The sequence below is a fragment of the Astatotilapia calliptera genome, chromosome 1 (assembly GCF_900246225.1).
Source record: "Astatotilapia calliptera chromosome 1, fAstCal1.2, whole genome shotgun sequence".
Classification (NCBI taxonomy): Eukaryota; Metazoa; Chordata; class Actinopteri; order Cichliformes; family Cichlidae; genus Astatotilapia; species Astatotilapia calliptera.
This window is the reverse complement of record NC_039302.1, coordinates 6,339,857-6,362,558: the sequence shown is the minus strand read 5'-3', so window position 1 is coordinate 6,362,558 and position 22,702 is coordinate 6,339,857. Positions and strand designations below refer to the sequence as shown.

The 22,702-nt window shown below is 45.1% G+C and overlaps 1 protein-coding gene across 1 annotated transcript in view; it reads left to right on the top strand.

Moving 5' to 3' along the window:
* c1h16orf87 (chromosome 1 C16orf87 homolog) overlaps window positions 1-21,352 on the top strand; it is a 32,085-nt gene extending 10,733 nt beyond the window's left edge. The window contains exons 2-4 of the mRNA XM_026159275.1: window positions 666-765; window positions 16,772-16,951; window positions 20,598-21,352. Coding sequence (XP_026015060.1) covers window positions 666-765; window positions 16,772-16,951; window positions 20,598-20,716 — 399 coding nt within the window. The 3' untranslated portion in view covers window positions 20,717-21,352. The remainder of the gene's footprint in view (window positions 1-665; window positions 766-16,771; window positions 16,952-20,597) is intronic.
* The last annotated feature ends 1,350 nt before the right edge of the window (window positions 21,353-22,702 follow it).

The following is a 22,702-nucleotide window of genomic DNA, read 5'->3' as shown; positions in this document are numbered from 1 at the left end:
TATTGATAAATCACTATAGCTGCTGCTGTATAAAATGTTTATACTGGACTGGTTCTTACACAATAAAACATAGCCTTTATCCACTGAGCACTCAAACATACAACTTGCATCATTCACATCTATTCATGCGCCTCAGCTGTCGTGCCGTAATCCTTTGAGAGAGAAGAGTCTTATCTTTTGGTAACCCTTCCAAACAAGTCATACTTGTTCAGTCTGTTTCTAACTGTACTGTCATGAACTCATGAACCTCTAACATGCTAAGTGAGATCTACACTGTCCAGTGAAAAACATTGACATCAGTGAAACTTAAGTGGACCCTAGTGGGCTTGCAGATGTAGAAAATACAATCAAACCTTTGGCTAAATTCTTCTGCAAGTAATGAGTCATAGTGCGCAATGGTTATGATCCATTTAGTGCTAAAAATGGCATGATTTAGTGGATATCTTCATTCACTCCATTGAAGTTTATCAACTCATGTCATTTATTTGGAATAAACCTGCCCTGTGTTAGCTTTGATCCTTGAGATATGTGTCAGACATGGAGACCTCTAAGAGTGTGTCAGATTGTCTGCTGCAGGCTTTGTGCAGCTAAAACAGGAATCCACCTTGTGGAAATGATGTAGTGATGTTTTAACAGTAATGTTTCTTATTTCTCACTCTTTCTAGATTCCAGTGGCGTGCAAGTCCTGCCCATGTGGTTATGTATTTATTAGCAGGAAACTCCTTAATGCAAAGTTAAATGAGCGCTCCTCCCCAGCCATAGCAGGTAAGTTGGTAGTTGGTGAGTTGAAGATACAGTAAACCTACAGCCAATTGGAATCACCAGTTATTCCAACATGCATGTTTTTGGATTGCACAAAGCTAAAGAACAAGTAGTGCTGTAGGTTAAAGAAAAATGTGAAAAAATAAAGTGACATGATTAGGAAATTGCTACGGTACTTAGTGCAAAAACATACTGTCATATAACACTTAAATAGACATAAAAATAAGAATTAAAAGTGCTAAGTAGATAGATATATACATGATATATACATGAGTGCAGGTGGTGATCAGTGCCAAACATGGAATGATGCAGTGACACAGCGTAGGGTCATGTGTTAGTGGTGGGAACAGTCATATGGTTATTGTTCATGTGTCCAACAGCAGAGGGGAAGAAACTGTTCTTATGGCGAGAGGTTCTGGTGCGAATGGACCGGAGCCTCCTGCCTGAGGGGAGCAGGTCAAACAGACTGTGTCCAGGGTGAGAAGGGTCAGCTGAGATCCGAGCTGCACGCCGCAATGTCCTGGAGGTGTACAGGTCCTGCAAAGATGGGAGTCTGCAGCCAATCACCTTCTCAGCAGAGCGCACAACACGCTGCAGTCTCTGTTTGTCCCTGATAGTGGCTCCAGCGTACCACACGGTGATGGAGGAGGTGAGGATGGACTCGATGATTGCAGTGTAGAACTGCATCATCGTCCGTGTTGGCAGGTTGAATTTCTTCAGCTGCCTCAGGAAGTACATCCTCTGCTGGGCTTTCTTTATGACAGAGGTGATGGTGGGCTCCCACTTCAGGTCCTGGGTGATGGTGGTACCCAGGAAGCGGAATGAGTCCACAGAGGTGATGGGGGTGTCAGTCAGGATGATGGGAGGGAGTGGAGCTGTGTGCTTCCTGAAGTCCACAATAATCTCCACTGTCTTCTGGGCATTTAGCACCAGGTTGTTGTGGCTGCACCAGGACACCAGACATTCAACCTCCCTCCTGTAGGCAGACTCATCCCCGTCCGAGATGAGTCCAATAACGGTGGTGTCATCTGCAAACTTGATTAGCTTGACAGACTGGTGGGTGGAGGTGCAGCAGTTGGTGTACAGGGAGAAGAGCAGAGGAGAAAGAACACAGCCCTGAGGGGAGCCGGTGCTGATGGTCCGAGAGTCCGAGACATTCTTTCCCAGCCTCACATGCTGCTTCCTGTCCGTCAGGAAGTCAGTGATCCACCGGCAGATGGGATCAGGCACTTTCATTTGGGAAAGCTTGTCTCGGAGATGGTCTGGAAGGATGGTGTTGAAGGCAGAGCTGAAGTCCACAAACAGGATCCTGGCGTAGGTTCCTGGGGAGTCCAGATGCTGCAGGATGAAGTGTAGGGCCATGTTGATGGCGTTATCTACAGACCTGTTGGCTCTGTATGCAAACTGCAGGGGGGCCGTGAGGGTCTTGAGGTAGGAGAGAACCAGGTGCTCAGTCAAAGGAGCTTGCAAAGAAAAGCGTCTGGACTTCTTTAAGTTGCTTGAAGACGTTTCACCTCTCATCCGAGAAGCTTCTTCAGTTCTAAGGTCAAATGGTGGAGAGTCCCAGATATAAACCTAGTGGGAGTAACCCCCCACAGAGGGACAAAAGGACCCCCTGATGATCCTCTAACACTTAGAGTCCCCCGAGAGCAGCCATTTGGCTTTTCTACCTTTAAAACTCGCCTTCCAGCCAAATGGCTGGTAGGTGTTTAGCTAGGCTTTAGCTTCAGCCAAGTGGAAGCTAAATTGTCTAGTCATTCATATGTAAATTAGGTTGTTATCTGGGAATTCTGGAGGGGAGTGGGGGTGTGTGAATGAGGGGGTGGGGGAGCTGCTAAAAGCTGTGAACTTCCTTTTGTGTTTCATCTTGATGCATTCTCAATCATCCAGGGAAATAAATCTCCAAAAGTCACCAACTTGGAGTGTTTCAGTTTGCCATCTTAGGGAGAAATCAACACACATGGGTGTATTTCCTTTGTTGCTGAGATTTATTGATAAAAACAGTACAAAAAACCAACCATTTGTACACATATTTACAAATAATAATAAAAAGTGAGTGAGTACATTTCAACATTTTCAGCAATCACTCACAATCCTGGCACTGCCATGGTATCTGTAGTCTGCATTTACCACATGTGTATCTGTAGCAGTGAACACATCGCAAAGAACATATATATATATAAATATATATATATAAATCTCAGCAACAAAGGAAATACACCCATGTGTGTTGATTTCTCTCTAAGATGGCAAACTGAAACACTCCAAGTTGGTGACTTTTGGAGATTTATTTCCCTGGATGATTGAGAATGCATCAAGATGAAACACAAAAGGAAGTTCACAGCTTTTAGCAGCTCCCCCACCCCCTCATCCACACACCCCCACTCCCCTCCAGAATTCCCAGATAACAACCTAATTTACATATGAATGACTAGACAATTTAGCTTCCACTTGGCTGAAGCTAAAGCCTAGCTAAAAGCCTACCAGCCATTTGGCTGGAAGGCGAGTTTTAAAGGTAGAAAGGTAGAAGCTGCTCTCGGGGGACTCTAAGTGCTAATCGCCTGAGCCAAGGTGTGAAACTGGGTGTGGGTCCCAATCAGCCAGAGTTTCGGGTTGTGTTCATTGTGAAACCTGGCCCCACCTTATCATGTGAATTCCTGAGGTCAGATGGCCCAGGATGTGAGTGGGCGTTAAGGCGTCTGGGAGGGATCTCAAAACTGGATTATAGATGGCAGAGAGTTGGTGTCGTAAACCCCGCCTCTGTTCAAAGATGGTCGCTCACAGTGGACATAGATGCTTCTTTCACTCCTCTTTCAAACCATCTGTCCTCTCTGTCCAAAATGTGAACGTTGGCATCCTCGAAAGAGTGTCCTTTATCCTTAAGATGCAGATGGACTGCTGAGTCTTGTCCTGTGGAGGTGGCTGTTCTGTGTTGTGCCATGCGCTTGTGAAGTGGTTGTTTGGTCTCTCCAATGTAGAGGTCTGAGCATTCCTCGCTGCACTGTACAGCATACACCACATTGTTAAGTCTGTGTTTTGGCGTTTTGTCTTTCGGGTGAACCAGTTTGTGTCTGAGCGTGTTGCTGGGTCTGAAATACACTGGGATGTCATGCTTGGAGAAAACTCTCCTGAGTTCCTCTGATACACCGGCTACATAGGGGATGACAATGTTGTTGCGTCTGTCCTTCTTATCCTCCCTCGCTGGTGTCTGGTCTTCTTTTCTGTGCCTCTTTGCTGACTTTAAGAACGCCCATTTAGGATAGCCGCACGTTTTGAGTGCTTCCTTTACATGTGTGTGTTCCTTCTTTTTCCCTTCAGGCTTAGAGGGAACATGTTCTGCCCGGTGGTGTAGGGTCCTGATTACTCCAAGTTTGTGTTCCAGAGGGTGATGGGAGTCAAAGAGGAGGTACTGGTCCGTGTGTGTGGGCTTCCGGTAAACTTCGATGTTGAGGTTGCCGTTCTCTTCAATGTGCACAGCGCAGTCCAGGAAAGGCAGACAGTTGTCCTTTGTGTCTTCCCTGGTGAACTTGATGTTTTTATCCACAGCGTTAATGTGCGCAATGAAGGATTCCACTTCTTGTGTCTTGATTTTGACCCAGGTGTCGTCCACATATCTGTACCAGTGGCTGGGTACTCTTCCTTTGAAAGAGCCAAGAGCCTTCCTTTCCACTTCCTCCATGTAAAGGTTGGCTACAATAGGTGACACGGGGGAGCCCATGGCACAGCCATGTTTTTGTCTGTAGAAGCCTTCGTTGTATTTGAAATATGTAGTGGTGAGGCAGAGGTCTAACAGTGTGCAGATCTGATCGGGTGTGAAGTTGGTCCTGTCCTCCAAGGAGCTGTCTTCTTGTAGTCGTTTTCTGACAGTCTCCACGGCCTCCGTGGTGGGTATGCAGGTGAAGAGAGAGACTACATCAAAGGACACCATGGTTTCATCTGGATCCAGGGTAAGTTTCTGGACCTTGTCGGTGAAGTCGGTGGAGTTCTTGATGTGGTGTGGGGTGTTCCCCACGAGAGGCGCAAGGATGGTAGCAAGGTGTTTAGCAATGTTATAAGTGGCTGAGTTTATGCTACTGACTATGGGTCTGAGTGGGACAGCTTCCTTGTGGATCTTAGGAAGTCCATAGATGCAGGGTATGGCATCCCCTGGGTAAAGGCGGTGATATATAAGGCGGTCAATAATTTTGTCCTTTTCAAAGTCTTGAAGGCAAGCTATAACTTTCTTTTTGTAGCTGCTTGTGGGGTCTCGCTTTAGGGCTTCATAGGTATTGTTGTCACTGAGGAGAGTAGTGATCTTTGTATGGTAATCTGTAGTGTTTAGGACCACGGTGCATCTTCCCTTATCAGCTGGTAAAACAGTGATGTTGTGGTCTTTGCTCAGGGAAGCGACGGCCTTCTTTTCCTGTATTGTGAGTAGGGATGGGTATCGTTTAGGTTTTATCCGATACCGGTGCCAAATCGGTACTTTTGAAACTGTGCTCGAACCGGTGCTTAAAGAATGGAGAACACAAACTTTGTCCAAAAACCTCTCATGTTCAGCTGTTTTTGTAAAAAGATAACAATGTTAGCCTTTTCTGCAGCTATGGGGCATATATGGCATCACTCTTGGCTGGAAGCAGTGCTTAAACAATGGAAAAAGACACAAACTTTGTCCTAAACCTCTCATGTTTAACTGTTTCCCACTTTTTCTTTGGTCATTTTAGCCTTTTTGGCCAGGGTGAAGGGAGCATCTGCCATCAAACAAGAAGACAGCCGCATGTAGCTATGATGTTTGCTAGTTCACCTTACATGCATTAATGTAATAACATGTTTAGCCTACTCAACGTAAATTACACATGAACAACATTAAGCTACTCACGCAGAGAAGAAGGGCTGCTGCTGCATCATCATCCTCATCATTTCTGCTACACTGGCAGGGCTAGGGGCCAGGACTCTATTCTTCGGGTTTTTGGGGGATGTTGCTCCGGGTCCGATAACTGGCAACCCACCCGACGTGCTCGGTGTGAGGTCTCGCAGCAAGCTATCAAATACGGCGCATTTCTCGGCTTTTAAAAAAAACGCTATGCGTCGCCAGGTGTTTCATCGGATTCGAGGTGTTACCTCCTTTGACAGTATCACAGTATCAGCTTAAAGCACTTGTTGCTGCTGAGTTTGCATATTTTGCTGTGAAGTACAGCCAGACTTTGACCGCTTCGCCTTGGACATTTTTAATCTGGAGCTCTGCTCTAACAGAACGTACGTACCTGGCCCCGCCTACTATCCTCGGAAACGTAAAATGATTGGCTAGAAGTGTATCACAGCTCAGGAAAAAAAAGCACCGAAATAAAGCACCGAAATGTGCGCTGCTTTTCGGTCTGGTTACTACCGTTTATGTCACCGGTACCCAACCCTAATTGTGAGGTTGGATGGAGGGACTTTGGCACTGGGGAGCGTGGCTGAGACTTTCATCCTGATTTGCTCTGCTTCTGTCTGTGATAATTTATTAATCCGTATGGCAGATTCTGTGGCTGTGATGAGGTCCACTATGGGCAACTGTTGTGGAGAAATGGCAAAATTGAGTCCTTTGGCTAATACTCTCTTTTCAGGTTCAGTGAGAATCCTGTCTGAAAAGTTCTTAACCCATTTCTCCTGACTGGCATCAGGTGTGTTTTCTTCTCTGGGTTGTGTTGGTTCAGAATGAGGAGTGTGTGTTTTTGAAAGCAAGGTGTGGAATTTCCTGCGTTGTCTTTCTTTTCCTTTAGAGTGTTGGGCCCGCTGAGCCTTGTCCACAAACTTGTAAACCTCTTCTAAGATTGGAGAGGGTAGAAGGATTTCCAGTTCCTGCAGGGTCTGGCTGATCTTGTTCTGGAGGGCATCTATAGTGAAATGGACCTCACTTATCCTTTCACTTAAAAGGTGATTTTGTGCTCTCTGTAGAATCAAGTCTGCTCTGTATCCCCTGACAGTGGATCCAAGGCGCAGGCTCTTAGGAACAACTCTGCTTTGTCTGCATCTTAGGTTGAAACGGAGATGGTTCCTATAATCCGCTAGTTTCCTTGATTCCCTTTCATACTCCCGCACCAGTTGAAGGGTGTTCCTCCCAAAATGGTGCTCAAACCCCCAACCAGGTGCTCAAATGACTTTATGACCACAGATGTCAGAGCCACGGGTCTGTAGTCATTTAGTCCAGTGATCCTAGGTTTCTTGGGCACAGGGATTATGGTAGAGGACTTGAAGCAGGCAGGCACATGACATGCCTGCAGTGAGGAGTTGAAGATGCCAGAAAACACTGGGGCCAGCTCGTTTGCACAGTGTCTGAGGGTGGCAGGAGACACACCGTCTTTTCGAGCATTCAGACTCTTAAACTGCTTCCTCACACCTGCTTCATGAATATGAAGAGTTGTGGTCGGAGGAGGTGGTGTGAAATCCTCTTTTGTGTGGGGTGAGGAGGGGGGTGTTGTAGGTGAACAGTTTGAAGGTGGTGATGGCTCTATGGAGGGGGGAGAGGTGGGGGAATGAGTGTCCAAAGTGCCTCTATTGTTGGGGCCGTTGGAGGTGTGAAGGCTGCCTGATGGCTCGTCAAAACGGCAGTAACAGTCGTTAAGGGTGTTGGCTAAGAGCAAGTCATCAGTGGAGTGGGGGGTTTTAGGCTTGTAGTTGGTGATATTCCTAAAACCTTTCCACACAGAGGCCGAGTCATTCTCTGAGATCTGCTGCTGCATCTTCTCAGAGTGCTGATGTTTAGCAACGTCCACTTCTTTAGTGAACCTGTACTTGGCCTCTCTGTAGCAGTCCCTGTCTCCGCTTCTGAACGCCTTTCTCTTTTCCAGCCACAGCTTTTTGAGTTTAGGAGTAAACCAGGGTTTGTCATTGTTATAACTCACCCTGGTGCGTGATGGCACAATGCTGTCCTCACAGAAGTGGATATAGGAGGTGACAGTGTCCGTAAACTCGTCCAAGCTGTTAGAAGCAGCCTTCAGTGTGTCCCAGTCTGTAGACTCCAAACACGTGCGAAGCTCCTCCACAGCCTCGTTGCTCCACAGTTTTTTGGTCCTCACGACAGGTTTGGAGAGCTTCAGCCTCTGTCTGTACGCGGGGATTAGGTGGATCATGACGTGGTCAGAAAGTCCGAGTGAAGCGCGGGGCACCGCGCGATAGGCCCCGCTGATCGTGCTGTAACAGTGGTCTAATGTCCTCTCCTCTCTGGTCGGGCATTTAATATACTGCTTATATTTTGGAAGCTCATGGCTCAGATTGGCTTTGTTAAAGTCCCTAAGAGCAATGATGAGAGAGTCCGGGAATGTCCGCTCCATGTGCAGTATCTGCTCCGCGAGGGCACACTGAGCTGCCTGCACATCCGCGCCTGGCGGGATGTAAACAGCGGCCAAGATGAATGAAGCAAACTCCCGCGGAAAATAAAACGGTTTGCAGTGAATAAAAAGGTATTCCAGAGAGGGAGAGCAGTGCTGAGCAATCACTGTTACATCTGTGCACCAGCCACTATTAATGTAGAAGCAGACACCTCCACCTGTGGTCTTACCAGAGAGAGAGGCCTGCCGGTCCGCGCGCAGCAGATGAAAGCCCTCCAGCTTGAGCGCGCAGTCCGGGATGTCCTCACAGAGCCACGTCTCCGTAAAACATAAGACACAGGAGGAGGCAACGTCTCTGTTCATGCTTCTCATCAGGGCCAGCTCGTCCATCGTATTCCTGAGTGAACGTACATTGGAAAGGAAGATCCCAGGAAGAGCAGTTCGCAGTCCGCGTCTCCTCAGACGCCCGAGTGCGCCGGCTCACTTTCGTCTCCTTCGGCGTCTCTCTTTCCTGATCAGAGTCTGCAGTAAATCTGCCGCAGATGTGACAAATATTGGAAGTAAATCCACAGGTGTTGTAGTCCTGTAGTTAAGAAGCTCTTCTCTGGTGTAAGAATATCCAGAGGAGTGCCCAGACACAGAAGTTATGCACAAAAACAAAACAGAAGTAACGCACTGAAGCACCAGGGCATATATATATATATTTATATATATATATATATATATATATATATATATATATATATATATATAAACAACTAAAACCACAAACACCCAGCACGCCCCTGCGGGCGGTTTATCCTTCAAGCTCGGGTCCTCTACCAGAGGCCTGGGAGCTTGAGGGTCCTGCGCAGTATCTTAGCTGTTCCCAGGACTGCGCTCTTCTGGACAGAGATCTCCGATGTTGTTCCCGGGATCTGCTGGAGCCACTCGCCTAGCTTGGGAGTCACCGCACCTAGTGCTCCGATTACCACGGGGACCACCGTTACCTTCACCCTCCACATCCTCTCGAGCTCTTCTCTGAGCCCTTGGTATTTCTCCAGCTTCTCGTGTTCCTTCTTCCTGATATTGCTGTCATTCGGAACCGCTACATCGATCACTACGGCCGTCTTCTTCTGTTTGTCTACCACCACTATGTCCGGTTGGTTAGCCACCACCATTTTGTCTGTCTGTATCTGGAAGTCCCACAGGATCTTAGCTCGGTCATTCTCCACCACCCTTGGGGGCATCTCCCATTTTGACCTCGGGACTTCCAGGTTATACTCGGCACAGATGTTCCTGTACACTATGCCGGCCACTTGGTTATGGCGTTCCATGTATGCCTTGCCTGCTAGCATCTTGCACCCTGCTGTTATGTGCTGGATTGTCTCTGGGGCATCTTTACACAGCCTGCACCTGGGGTCTTGCCTGGTGTGATAGACCCCAGCCTCTATGGATCTTGTGCTCAGAGCTTGTTCTTGTGCTGCCATGATTAGTGCCTCTGTGCTGTCTTTCAGTCCAGCTTTGTCCAGCCACTGGTAGGATTTCTGGATATCAGCCACCTCCTCTATCTGCCGGTGGTACATACCGTGCAGGGCTCTGTCCTTCCATGATGGTTCCTCGTCTCCCTCCTCTTTCTTGGGTTTCTGCTGCCTGAGGTATTCACTGAGCACTCGGTCAGTTGGGGCCATCTTCCCAATGTATTCTTGGATGTTCGTTGTCTCATCCTGGACTGTGGTGCTGACACTCACCAGTCCCCGGCCCCCTTCCTTCCGCTTAGCGTACAGCCTCAGGGTGCTGGACTTGGGGTGAAACCCTCCATGCATGGTAAGGAGCTTTCTTGTCTTTATGTCAGTGGCTTCTATCTCCTCCTTTGGCCAGCCTATTACCCCAGCAGGGTACCTGATCACGGGCAGGGCGTACGTGTTGATGGTCCGGATCTTGTTCTTACCATTCAGCTGACTCCTCAGGACTTGCCTGACCCTCTGCAGGTACTTGGTGGTTGCAGCTTTTCTAGCGGCCTCTTCATGGTTCCCATTCGCCTGCGGGATCCCCAAGTACTTGTAACTGTCCTCTATGTCTGCAATGTTGCCTTCTGGTAGTTCAATCCCCTCAGTTCTGACTACCTTCCCTCTCTTTGTTACCATCCGACTACACTTCTCCAGTCCGAACGACATTCCAATGTCATTGCTGTATAGCCTGGTAGTGTGGATCAGTGAATCGATGTCTCGTTCACTCTTGGCATACAGCTTGATGTCATCCATGTACAGGAGGTGGCTGACAACTGCTCCGTTCCGTAGTCAGTATCCGTAGCCAGTCTTGTTAATGATCTCACTGAGGGGGTTCAGGCCTATGCAGAACAGCAGTGGGGACAGAGCATCTCCTTGGTAGATCCCGCACTTGATGGTGACTTGTGCTATGGGCTTGGAGTTGGCCTCTAGTGTTGTACGCCACATCCCCATTGAGTTCCTGATGAAGGCTCTTAGGGTCCCATTGATCTTGTACAATTCTAGGCATTCCAGTATCCAGCTGTGGGGCATTGAGTCATAGGCCTTCTTGTAATCAATCCAGGCAGTGCACAGGTTGGTCAGTCTGGTCTTGCAGTCTCGGCTGATTGTTCTGTCTACCAGTAGCTGGTGTTTTGCGCCTCTGGTATTCTTGCCAATTCCTTTCTGTGTCCCGCTCATGCATTGACCCATGTGCCTGTTCATCTTAGCCGATATGATGCCTGACAGGAGCTTCCATGTAGTACTGAGGCAGGTTATTGGTCGGTAGTTGGAGGGGACCGGTCCCTTCTTGGGGTCCTTGGGGATCAGGACCGTCCGGCCTTCAGTTAGCCATTCCGGGTGTCTCTCGTTAACTAGCAGCTGGTTCATTTGTGCTGCCAGACGCTCGTGGAGTGCAGTTAGCTTCTTCAGCCAGTAGGCGTGAACCATGTCGGGCCCTGGTGCTGTCCAACTCTTCATACTGGAGACCCTTTCTTGGATATCTGCCACTGTGATGGTTACTGGACCCTGTTCAGGGAGGTCGCTGTGGTCTGCCCTCAGATCCTCTAGCCACTGAGCATTGCCGTTATGGGTTGCATCCTTCTCCCATATGCTCTTCCAGTATTGCTCCGTCTCCAGCCTTGGTGGTGCTGTTCTCTTATTGTTCCCTTGCCACTGAGAGTACACCTTTGCTGGTTCTGTGGAGAACAGCTGGTTTATTCTCCTGCCTTCTATCTCTCTGGTGTACCTCCTCAAGCGGCTGGCCAAGGCTGTGAGTCTTTGCTTGGCAGTTTCCAAGGCCTCAGGTATGGACAGCTTGCTGTATTTCTTAGGCACCTTATTCGTCGCACCTTTCTGCAACTCCGTTAGTTGGCTACTTTGATCTTGCCCTCTAGCCTCCTTCTCCATGGAGGGTACTGCCCCTTGTGGCTGTTCAACTTGTAGCCAAGCATCTCACTGATCACTGCTGCCGTATTGTAGATCAGCTTGTTAGTGTCGGTAATCATGGTTGTAGGTATTGCCCGTAGTGCTGCATTAACATCATCTAGCAGACCTTCTGAGGGTACTTCACGTAATCTTGGTAACCGGCTACGGGGGATCCAGGTTTCAAGCTTGGCCATGATCCTATTTTTCAGGTCAGTTCCTCTCGCACTCAACGATCCTTCTCCTATCACACTTGGGGCTATGTACCCAATCTCGGGTGGGGGTGATGATATCTCCCCCCTGACCTGGCGTCCTGACTCCTCCTTGCCGTAGCATTTGTGTTGTACCTCGTCAATCTCTAGCTGTGAGAGCAGTCCCTTCTTTCGAATGTTGGAACACTGAGCTACTAGTTGTTTCGCCGTCATTGTGGATGTTGGGTATCGAAGAATCCATAGGTCCCTCATCCTATTCATGTAGCCCCTTCCGCCGGGGTTACTTGCGTAGTAGCATTCCAACAACGCCCTGTTTTCGTCCCTTGCCCACCGATGCCTTCTTGTTCCAGTAGCCCACTTTTCGTCAGGGTGCCCTGGTTCCTCAACACCTGACGCGGACCTTGTTGATCCGGGCGACGTCCGAGCCGGCATGCCTTCATATTTATCTGTCTCGCTCATGTCTGCGGTAGGCTTGCTTAGCATAGGGGGTCTAGCCTTAGGACCCTTACTGGATACAGACGCCCCAGGCAGGAATCGAACTTGCGATCCTCTGTTCCAAAGGCGTGTAGTCTAACCACTACGATATATACAGCGGGGAAAATAAGTATTTGACACATCAGCATTTTTATCAGTAAGGGGATTTCCAAGTGGACCATTGACACAACATTTCCACCAGATGTTGCCATCAAGCCAAATATTGACGTCATACAAACAAATCAGAACATATAAGTAAACAAGTTAAACCACAATAAATAAAGTGAAATGACACAGGGAATAAGTATTGAATACATGGAGATAACAAGGGGCAAAATGACATAGAAAGCCAGGAGATCACCTGAAATCTGTCAGTATTGATAGAGAAATCCTGTCCCCTATCAGTACTAATTGATATAAGCTGCTTTAGTCCTAATTGATGGCCTATAAAGGCTCCTCATTACCCAGAAGGCACACAGGAAAGACTTCATGATGGGTAAAAGCAAAGAACTCTCTCAAGATCTTCGTAATCTTATCGTTGAAAAGCATTTTGATGGGAATGGTTATAGGTGCATTTCCAGAATGCTGAATGTTCCTGTGAGCACTGTGGGGGCCATTATCCGGAAATGGAAAGTGCATCAGTTCACCATAAACCTGCCACGATCAGGTGCTCCACGCAAGATCCCTGTCCGAGGAGTCCAAAGAATAATCAGGAGGGTTCTCCAAGAGCCAAGAACCACTCGGACAGAACTTCAGGAAGACCTTGCATCAGCAGGTACTGTTGTTTCAAAAAAAACTATAAGCAATGCACTGAACCGCCATGGCATCCATGCACGCTCACCACGCAAGACTCCATTGCTGAACAAAAAGCATGTCAAGGCTCGGTTAAAATTTGCGCAACAGCATTTGGAGAAGCCTGTGGATTATTGGACGACTATAGTATGGTCAGATGAAAGCAAAATTGAACTTTTTGGCAGTCATTCTACACACCATGTTTGGAGAAGAAATGGCACTGCTCACCACCCCAAGAACACCATACCAACAGTCAAGTTTGGGGGTGGAAGCATCATGGTTTGGGGCTGCTTTTCAGCAAGGGGTACTGGCAGACTTCATATTATTGAAGGCAGGATGAATGGAGAGATGTACCGGGACATTCTGGATAAAAATCTGCTGCCATCTACCAGGAAGCTAAAAATGAAAAGAGGGTGGACATTTCAGCAAGACAATGATCCCAAACACAAGGCCAAGGAAACAATGAAGTGGTTTCAAAGAAAGAAAATCAAGTTGCTTGAATGGCCCAGTCAATCACCTGACCTAAATCCCATAGAAAATCTATGGAGAGAACTGAAGATTAAAGTTCATAAAAGAGGCCCAAGGAACCTTCAAGATTTAAAGACCGTTTGTGTGGAAGAATGGGCCAGAATCACTCCTGAGCAATGCAGACGACTGGTCTATCCATACAAGAGGCGTCTAGAAGCTGTAATCACCAACAAAGGCTTTTCTACAAAGTATTGAATAAAGTGTGTTCAATACTTATTCCCTGTGTCATTTCACTTTATTTATTATGGTTTAACTTGTATACTTATATGTTCTGATTTGATTGTATGACTTCAATATTTGGCTTGATGGCAACATCTGGTGGAAATGTTGTGTCAATAGTCCACTTGGAAATCCCCTTACTGATAAAAATGCTGATGTGTCAAATACTTATTTTCCCCGCTGTATATATATGTATATATATATATATATATATATATATATATATATATATATATATATATATATATATATATATATATATAATTTTTTTTTTTAGGGGTGCAACGATACTCGTATCGATATTGAACCGTTCGATACAGTGCTTTCGGTTCGGTACACATATGTATCGAACAATACAAAATTTTTAATTTATTTTATCAACTTTCCTTCTGACGATGCTGTCTGTGTTGAGCGCTCAGTGGATCTGCGCTCGACAGTGCAGCCTAGGCGGAGTAGTCGAACGCAGATTCACTGAGCGCAGGGCAAGCTAGCGAGACAGAAGTTAAGCTCTCCTTGCAACATGGCAAATTGAACCTCCCCCACCTCATTCAGATCTGGCGTTTGGAATTATTTTGGTTTTCATGTGACATATGACCCTGAAGGTAAGCGCTCATGGACTAAAGTAAAACAGTATGTTGGATGTGCCACGCAATGCTCAATTACATGGGTGGGAGCTAGTGCGTTAGCGCAGTTAGCTCGTTAACGTGTTGGCCGTCCAGCCCCACGCACGGGGCGATCCGCGGTAACTCGTTAACGGAGATTGCGTTAATGCCATTTCAGATTAACGCTGACAGCACTAGTGGGAACACAACGAATATGACTGCACATTTACACCGACATCATCCTAGTGCAAAGACAAGTGGAAGCAGACAAAAACAACAAGCACGCATGCTACAAACTTTACCCGAGTCATTTAGACAGCCGTTAGCACAGGATTCTCCTTATGGGGACCTGATATGTTTAATATGCTGCTGAGAATATAGCCCAGAAGAAGCGTATAGTATAGCTTTTATTTTGGAAAGATTTCTCTGTAATAAACTCTCTTTTCCAAAGATGAGTGATTCCTCAATCAGATACAGGGCTCGCAAAATCGCTAGCCTGACGTCCTGGGGCTAGCGATTTTTTCCAGTCGGGCTACCAAAATCGATCTCTGCCCTGCCCGTCGGGCTATTGTAGGAAGGAAAAATATATGTCAATGCTTTTGCATTCTTTCAGAAATGTAGCTGGGTAATTATGTCATTGGCATCGATGAGCCACTGTCAATATGTGACATATTGAAGTCGCGTTTGAATTTGCGCTTGTTTTTTTGCTTTCACTTTGCAATCGTGCGAACTGTGTATAGAGAGCGACAGCACTGATCTGTGAGTGATGATAATTTGTGCACCAATTCCTCTGACATCGTCTTATTAATCGTTAGCTTACTATGCAAACATGACAAGTGAAATCTCCCGCAGCTTAAACATGTGAGAGGTTGATCGCGCAGAGAATCGCTGAGCTTATGTGAGTGCGCGTGTAAAAGCAGCAGGATATATATTTTAGTTCTGCTGAGCCAAATAAGACAGGTCAGGGTGAAGAAGTGACAGCCAAAGAAAAGCTTACCACAAAACGGAGAAGTTATGACAAATCAGACTATAAGGCAAAAAGAAAGTGCAGCTTTATGGTTTCATGGACAAAAGAATTTCTGTGGCTGCAATATGACGAGCTAAATAACCAGGGCTGCACATAAGTGGTCCACAGGTGCGCATTCGCTGTCAAAATAAAAAACACGCACAAGATAAGAAGTTGCAACGCGTGTTTGCGTACATAAGATTTTCTGGAGGAGGACAGACATTTGTTTAGAACTCTTAAAGATGTCGAAGAAGCTCCTTTAAGCAATTACTGTGATGTTCCTCCACCTCCAAACAAATGTCAGAAGGAGTCCGAACCACAAAAGAAGCACGTATTCTCGGAAAAGTAGTTGCAGGAGGTGAGCTGGCTTCAAACAAATGATGAACGCACAGAGATGTGGTGCAGAATGTGCCGTGAAAATTTAATAAATGACAAATTAAAAAGGCATGAACATTTTTTTTTGTATCAAAAAAATATCGAACCGTGACACCAAAGTATCGAACCGAACCGTGGATTTTGTGTATCGTTGCACCCCTAATAAATAAATAAATAAATAAATATATATAAATAAATAAATATATATATATATATATATATATATGCTCTTAACTCAAAAAGATCAATTGGAGAATAACTTCAGCAATTACTTCCTCTAAATCATCAACCCCATTTTTACAAGAAGTCCTACCAATTAATGGTTCAATCTATCTCTATTAATTGCACAGGCCTTCAAGCTGGCAGGAGTTAAACTGTTACTTAAAAAAGTCATCTCTTGACCCAGCGGTCTTAGCTAATTATAGACCCATCTCCAAACTCCCTTTTGTTTCAAAAATTCTTGAAAGAGTAGTTGTTAAACAGTAGATGCAGATGACTGCTCTGTTCATGTGCAGAGGAATGGAAGAGTTTCAGAGTTCATCACAGCACAGAAACAGCTTTAGTGAAGGTTACAAATGATCTTCTTATGGCCTCTGACAGTGGACTCATCTCTGTGCTTGTCCTGCTAGACCTCAGTGCAGCGTTCGATACTGCCGACCATAATATTTTCTCATAGCAATCAGAGTATGCAAATTACATTAAATGTAAATGGAGAGTCCTCTTCACACACTGAGGTTAATTATGGAGTTCCACAGGGTTCACTGCTAGGACCAATTCTGTTTACATTATACATGCTTCTCTTAGGCAGCATCATCAGAAGGCATTGCATACATTTTTAACTTTCTGTCTACTATCTGATTGGCCTCCTGGTTTGTGGGAAAGACCTTGGAAGCCCAGAAATACAAAATATTTAGCTCCTTATACTGCCCATACACAGAAACCGTGTGATTGTGAAAACATGAATGAAATGTTAAAAATTGGAGACCTTGCTCAAAAAACAAAAGAGAGAAAACAACAAAAAAACAAAGCTGCTTTTGGTAACAAGGATTTGGGTGGAAGTCTGAACAACACCCCCCTGAACAGATGGCTAAACAGCATGTGGTATTTGTAATCCCTGCTTTAGACAAGCTGGACTTTAGGCGGAGGAGGACTGAGCGCATTCGCAGAGAGAGAATTGAGTGTCCTCTAACCAATGACATGGAGAACAGGAGGAGACCCCGGGCTAACAGCCAATCAGATCCCATACGAAGAGGACGAGGCAGACCAAAAACAGTGGGGCTGAAGAAACAGGAAGAGGAGAAAGGTAAAACAAGTCATATTCACAGATGCATTTTGTGGCACTGTTTTTTTGTTTGCTCATTTTAGGGACCTTTTTTTTAGTTTTGCCTTTGTTGTGTTGTCACAGTACAAATAGACAGGAGGACAAAAGAAATGAGCAGGAACTCACTAAATAAAGTGGCTATACAAACTATGGAATAATATCTATTAAATTACAAATGCATCCAATGAAAATGGGGGGAAACGGCGAGGTTAGATCTAGACTACCTGGCGCTTTGATATTGCCTTCTAGAGCTCAGTCTGCCCGTGACAGGAAAACCAGCATTGCCACAAACTTATACACACGATAATTAAAAATCCTCTTCTTTTTATAATTTGCTTGGGAAATGTGTGCAACACTTTCCTGAAATAAACATACATGGAAATACATACTTACGATGGTATTTACAACTGAATATTTGGTGTGAGCACCTTTATTCCTCAGCACATCCTGAACACTCTGAGGCAGTTTTCTGTCATTTCTTTAAGTAGTCTTCAGGAAGTGGAAGCTCTCCAGGCTTCTTATAAGTAAGTACAGATACAGTTTCAAACTGGTCCTTTGTTAAGTGTCTCATATGCAGACACAGCACTGCTCACCACTTTTTATATTCAAATGATTTATGTCCATGTTAAGCAGCTTAACAGACAAAGAAATATGATGATCAGAAAGTAAAATATAAAGTAAGGAGGGTGGATCAAGACTCCTGCATGTTACTGTGTATTAGCAAGGACTTGTTTGCACATCTTGCACTGATTCTGGGTTGACTATGCAAATCTGCAAAAGCAGAATGAAATAAATTGCCTTTGAGTTGTGTTGTGGAAAATTTAACAATAACCTGCAACACACCCAGTGAGCTTGATTTGAAGTGGGTTTAATAAACACATTGCAATGTGGAGCGAGCTCCCAGTGAAACCCCAGGGCCATCTCTGAGTTGTGGCCTCACATCTTACATGCAGAGACGCAGACAAAGAACGTTCCACATTATTTATTTGTAACAAATGTTTGGAATCATGTCTGATTTTCGTTCCACTTCTCACGTGTGCACCACTTTGTGTTGGTCTTTCACGTGGAATTACAATAACATTGATTCATGTTTGTGGCTGTAATGGGACAAAATGTGGGAAAGTTCAAGTGGGCCGAACACTTTTCAAGCCACTGTAGATCTTGCCACTCTATCTATGCTGTGTACTGCACTCTTCACTGTTGTAGGGCCATCAGCCCATTTAAAAGGTGTAAAACATCTTGGGGAAACTAAAACAACCACGTTTAACTCTGGAAGAACAACCGCCTTCTTTAGGTGCTTCCAGCATGTTTGAGGCCGATCAAAATCCCTCAATGAAATGTGATGAACCCAAATCCTGTCTTTACGGTGTCACACAATGTTTCGAAGTTCTGTACACATGTCAAAAGAAACCACAACTGCTGTTATTTTTATGTTTCCTCAGACAATGAGGGCCTAATGCACTTATGCACTGACATGCTGGAAAATCAGTCTAGCTACCCTACAAAATGAGCACAAGTTGCTGTAAAACCTGCATGCTATAATTACTCCAGTCACTTTCACTCATGCTCAGGACTCTAACGGAGTTTGTGATGTTCAGAGAGTCGTGTAAATGCATATCATTTGTAAAATGATTAGAAACGTCACACCACAGAATTTTTTCAGGCAAAACTGCCTGACTGTTTAATCAGGTGTCATCTGCATTCATTCGCTGATCCCTGTTGGGTGGCACCGAGTCTGCTCTGCAGTCGCTGAGTTGGAGCTTGGCACGCTCTTGTTGGATTGATCGTTGGGTCCTTCACATTTCTCTCTTTATGTGCGTTTGTGTGCATTTTATTTTTACCTTTGTTGCGATCCTACGGACTTTTCTCAACCTCCACACGCAGCCGGCCACAGTTTCCCAACCCAATTTTCATGTGTTCTCACATTATCAACAACAGCCTTCATTTCTCCTCCATGCTCTCTTCTCTCCACTTCTCACAGCTGCTGTGTCTCTCCCACCTCTGCAGCAGTTCACGGTTGTGGCGTGTCAGAGGCCCAGTGGGCCGTTCTTCTTCAGCTTTGCCTTTTATCTTTCACTCTTTTCAGTCTCTGTCTTTGCCATTTCAGCTCCCAGTATGGCAAATGTGAAACTCGGTCTTCTCAAGTGCATTCACACACAGTGATGTCGCTGGTGAACCTCAGCTTGTGATCAGGAGCGCATGCTTGCATCCATGATGGCATTCGTACATACTGCTACATGCTGCTGAACCCTTCAGGGTTTAGGGCAGTGCTGCTGTCTGTTCACCTTGTTGACTCTTGAAGTCGACGCCGTTGCTCTCGAACTGCATTTTGTCTTCAGGGAGAGATTGATTGTCCTCGAAGCTTGTTCTTCAGTGTAACATCTACCTGAAGGTGAAGCTGTGTAATATTCAGCCAAAGCACGGCTGGTGTGGTTCCAGTTATGTTAATCTATCATTTTGCTCCGGCCGCTGAGCTTGTGGAGGGCGCTGATCCAGTTCCGCAGCCACCTGTACCAACACACATATATTTAATATCATTTTCATCACTGCTCAATAACACTTTGCCTCTTGTTCTTCTATCCATCACTCTCTGTTGCACACACACTTCACTGCATTCCTCTTCTACAGCTTCTACACACTTCATGCTGCATGTATTCTTTCCCATATTTCTGAAAGAAAAAAAAATCATACAATCAAAACCTGGATTTGCCCGGACCACCCGAGGGGATCCTCCGACGGCCTCACTGGTCGCACTGCTGGGCTCAGCTTTGTGGACAAGCGCGTTCGCCGTCCGGCCTTTTCTTTCTGGTCCAACAGTGTTAACCACCATAAACTAAGGACAGAGTCCTTCCCACAACAGTCCTGAAGTCAGGTGTCGTATTCCTGAGGTTTCCCTCCCAGTGGTCCATCCAAAACAAAACAAAAACTACAAATAAAAAAACTTTTATCCCTGTCAGCATCTCTTTCTATCACACAACCATCTTCCACACACTTGGAGTTTTCAACCAGACCACGTAGAGGAAAGCCTCCCACGGCTCCAGTGGCCGTGTTGCTGAGCTCAGCTTCCTTTGTACGAACAAGCGCCTCCTCTGACCTCGTTTTCTGCTTGGCCGTCACCTAAAGATTTACATCCCTGATGAGCAGAAGACGTTCCACATGCATGTAAACTGGTGACAGGAGTGCTCTTACTATGAGAAAGTGATATTGCTATAACTAATGTGATGTGATTAAATATGTGATTAATGAAAAAAGAAATCTGCCACCACAGTTGTCTTTAGAGCAAAATGCTTTTGAATCTGTATGTGGACCTTATATTATGTGCACATGCTCCATTTGCCAATTTGGTTTTCAAACACAAGCAATGTATTTATTTACTAACAGTTTCTGAAGTAATAGGTGTATACTGAATATGGCCTTACAGTACAGATTGCTCTAGAATTTGCAGATACTGTTATGGTACTATGGGTCTGAGACTGCAGACACCTGAAACTATAGCCAGTGTTGTTAAGTACTTATTGCCGTGTGTGTGTGTGTGTGTGTGTGTGTGTGTGTGTGTGTGTGTGTGTGTGTGTGTGTGTGTGTGTGTGTGTGTGTGTGTGTGTGTGTGTGTGTGTGTGTGTGTTCACAGACAAACAGGAGAAGGAGGTGGATATATACGCGAGTCTCTCTGATGAGAAGGCCTTTGTGTTTTCTGTGGCATTGGCTGAGATCAACCGCAAGATCCTGGCGCAGAGACTTATCTTGTGAATCAAATCCAGAGTAACTAAGAAAATGGATGACCAAAGAGACGAGACCTCTCTGGAGCTGAACCTGGCTGTATTTCACTTGGATTACGAGACACAGTTCATGAAACTGCAAAGTCTTATCTCGTCATGGCGAGAAGGATTTGTGTTGGAATATCAGTTGCAACAACCATGGATCAGAAGACTTTTCCATGAAGTCAAAGAGAGGAAGAGCTTATATGTTATCGTATTCAAAATAAATGGACTGTTATGAAATGATCTTTACTGGAATGACCATGAAAAGACAATACATTTGCATACACGAGATTTAAAGCAAACTGTCAGTAATTAGTGCTTTGCACAGTGCTCACCATATTTTATATAATGTTAGGAATCTTCTGTAGCCATGCTTCACATGAGTTTCACAATGCCTACAATGTGGATGGACTAAAAACTGCAGTCAGCCCAGTGTTCAGCTCTCCTGGAGGAAGGTGGATGTTTCTGAGGCAGAGACACTAATGTTGCTTTTCAAATCTGTCCAACTTTGATTCCTTCTGTTCTTTTTGATCGCTATTGGTGGCTTTGGATGTCCACAGTGACGCATGAATCTGTTTGATTACTTTATAAAAATGTATTAAAGACAGTCAACCCAAACATTTGACATGTAGTTGGGACTCAAATGTTTATCTTTTCTAACTTTTGGTTGTAACTGCTGATCCCATTTCATATGTCAAACTTTGGCTTGCAGCGCAGTTGCTTATATCTGTATTTGGTAGAATAGCAAAGATGGTTGTAGAACTTCCAGTGGGAAAATGTTCTTTAAATCTTATTTTGGCACTAGGTTGAGTGACTTTAGATAACACCTAAACCTAAGTGGCCTAATAAGTGTCCAAAGGCATTTCTTAACATGGATTACAAACAGTTGCTGTACACATGGGTTACTTTGAGGAAATACTGAAACAAAGCAGTTAGATTGAACTGAACTGGCTAAGGGAGAGCTCTCAAGGTCCAAATGTTTCATTTTAGGAGTGTTGTGTGTGTACAGTAGGAGAGTAGATTTGAAATGAAACCGTCAGCTTTTATTCAAGGATTAAATAAGAATATAGAAACAAAAAGATTTTGCAACAAATTGAGGAGATTGATTCAAACACCAAAATCAAGTGGACAGCACAGTGCAGAGCTATTAATCACACCACAACAGCGTCCATAGGGTTTCTTCAGCCAGTCAGAGTTAATCAGGTGACCATATCCCAGTTAACGATGCTTTTATTAATCTCTGGCTCTCTTCCACAGCATGTCTTTATCCCGTCCTCCTTTTCTCACCCTAGCTGGTCGTGGCAGATGGCCCCGCCCCTCCCTGAGCCTGGTTCTGCAGGAGGTTTCTTCCTGTTAAAAGGGAGTTTTTCCTTCCCACTGTCAAAGTGCTGCTCATAGGGGGTCATGTGATTGTTGGGTTTTTCTGTATTATTATTGCGTCTACCTTACACTATAAAGTGCCTTAAGGCGACTGTTGTTGTGATTTGGCGCTGTGTAAATAAAACTGAATTTTCACGAAAACAAAACAGACTGAGATTAACAAACCCGGCATTTAGGGAACTTCCTGACTTCAAGCATTTTCATACAATGCCAAGGATTTGTATCCGGTTACATTTAAAACAACATCAATACTTTTGTTTCATTATGTCCCTTAAAAGATGGAGAAACAATGCACTTTAAAGCTCTAACAATAACATGTTTGCATGTTATGATTGAGTATTGTAGGATTAGATTGCCTATACGTAATCTTTGCTTTTTCACTTTTCGTGAGCAAGTAGCACCAGTATTATGTACTAGAGTAAACTATCGTGCAGCGACTACAGAAAACCTGTGAAATCAACAAGGAAGATGTCATGATGGCTTCTTCCAACTATGTCCTTCTTCTACTGCATGTCACCTTCCATTGAAACTGGTTATGTGTCACCCTGTTCCACAGATGAGATGGAATAAAGTCTCAGGTCCGTAAGTATTTGGC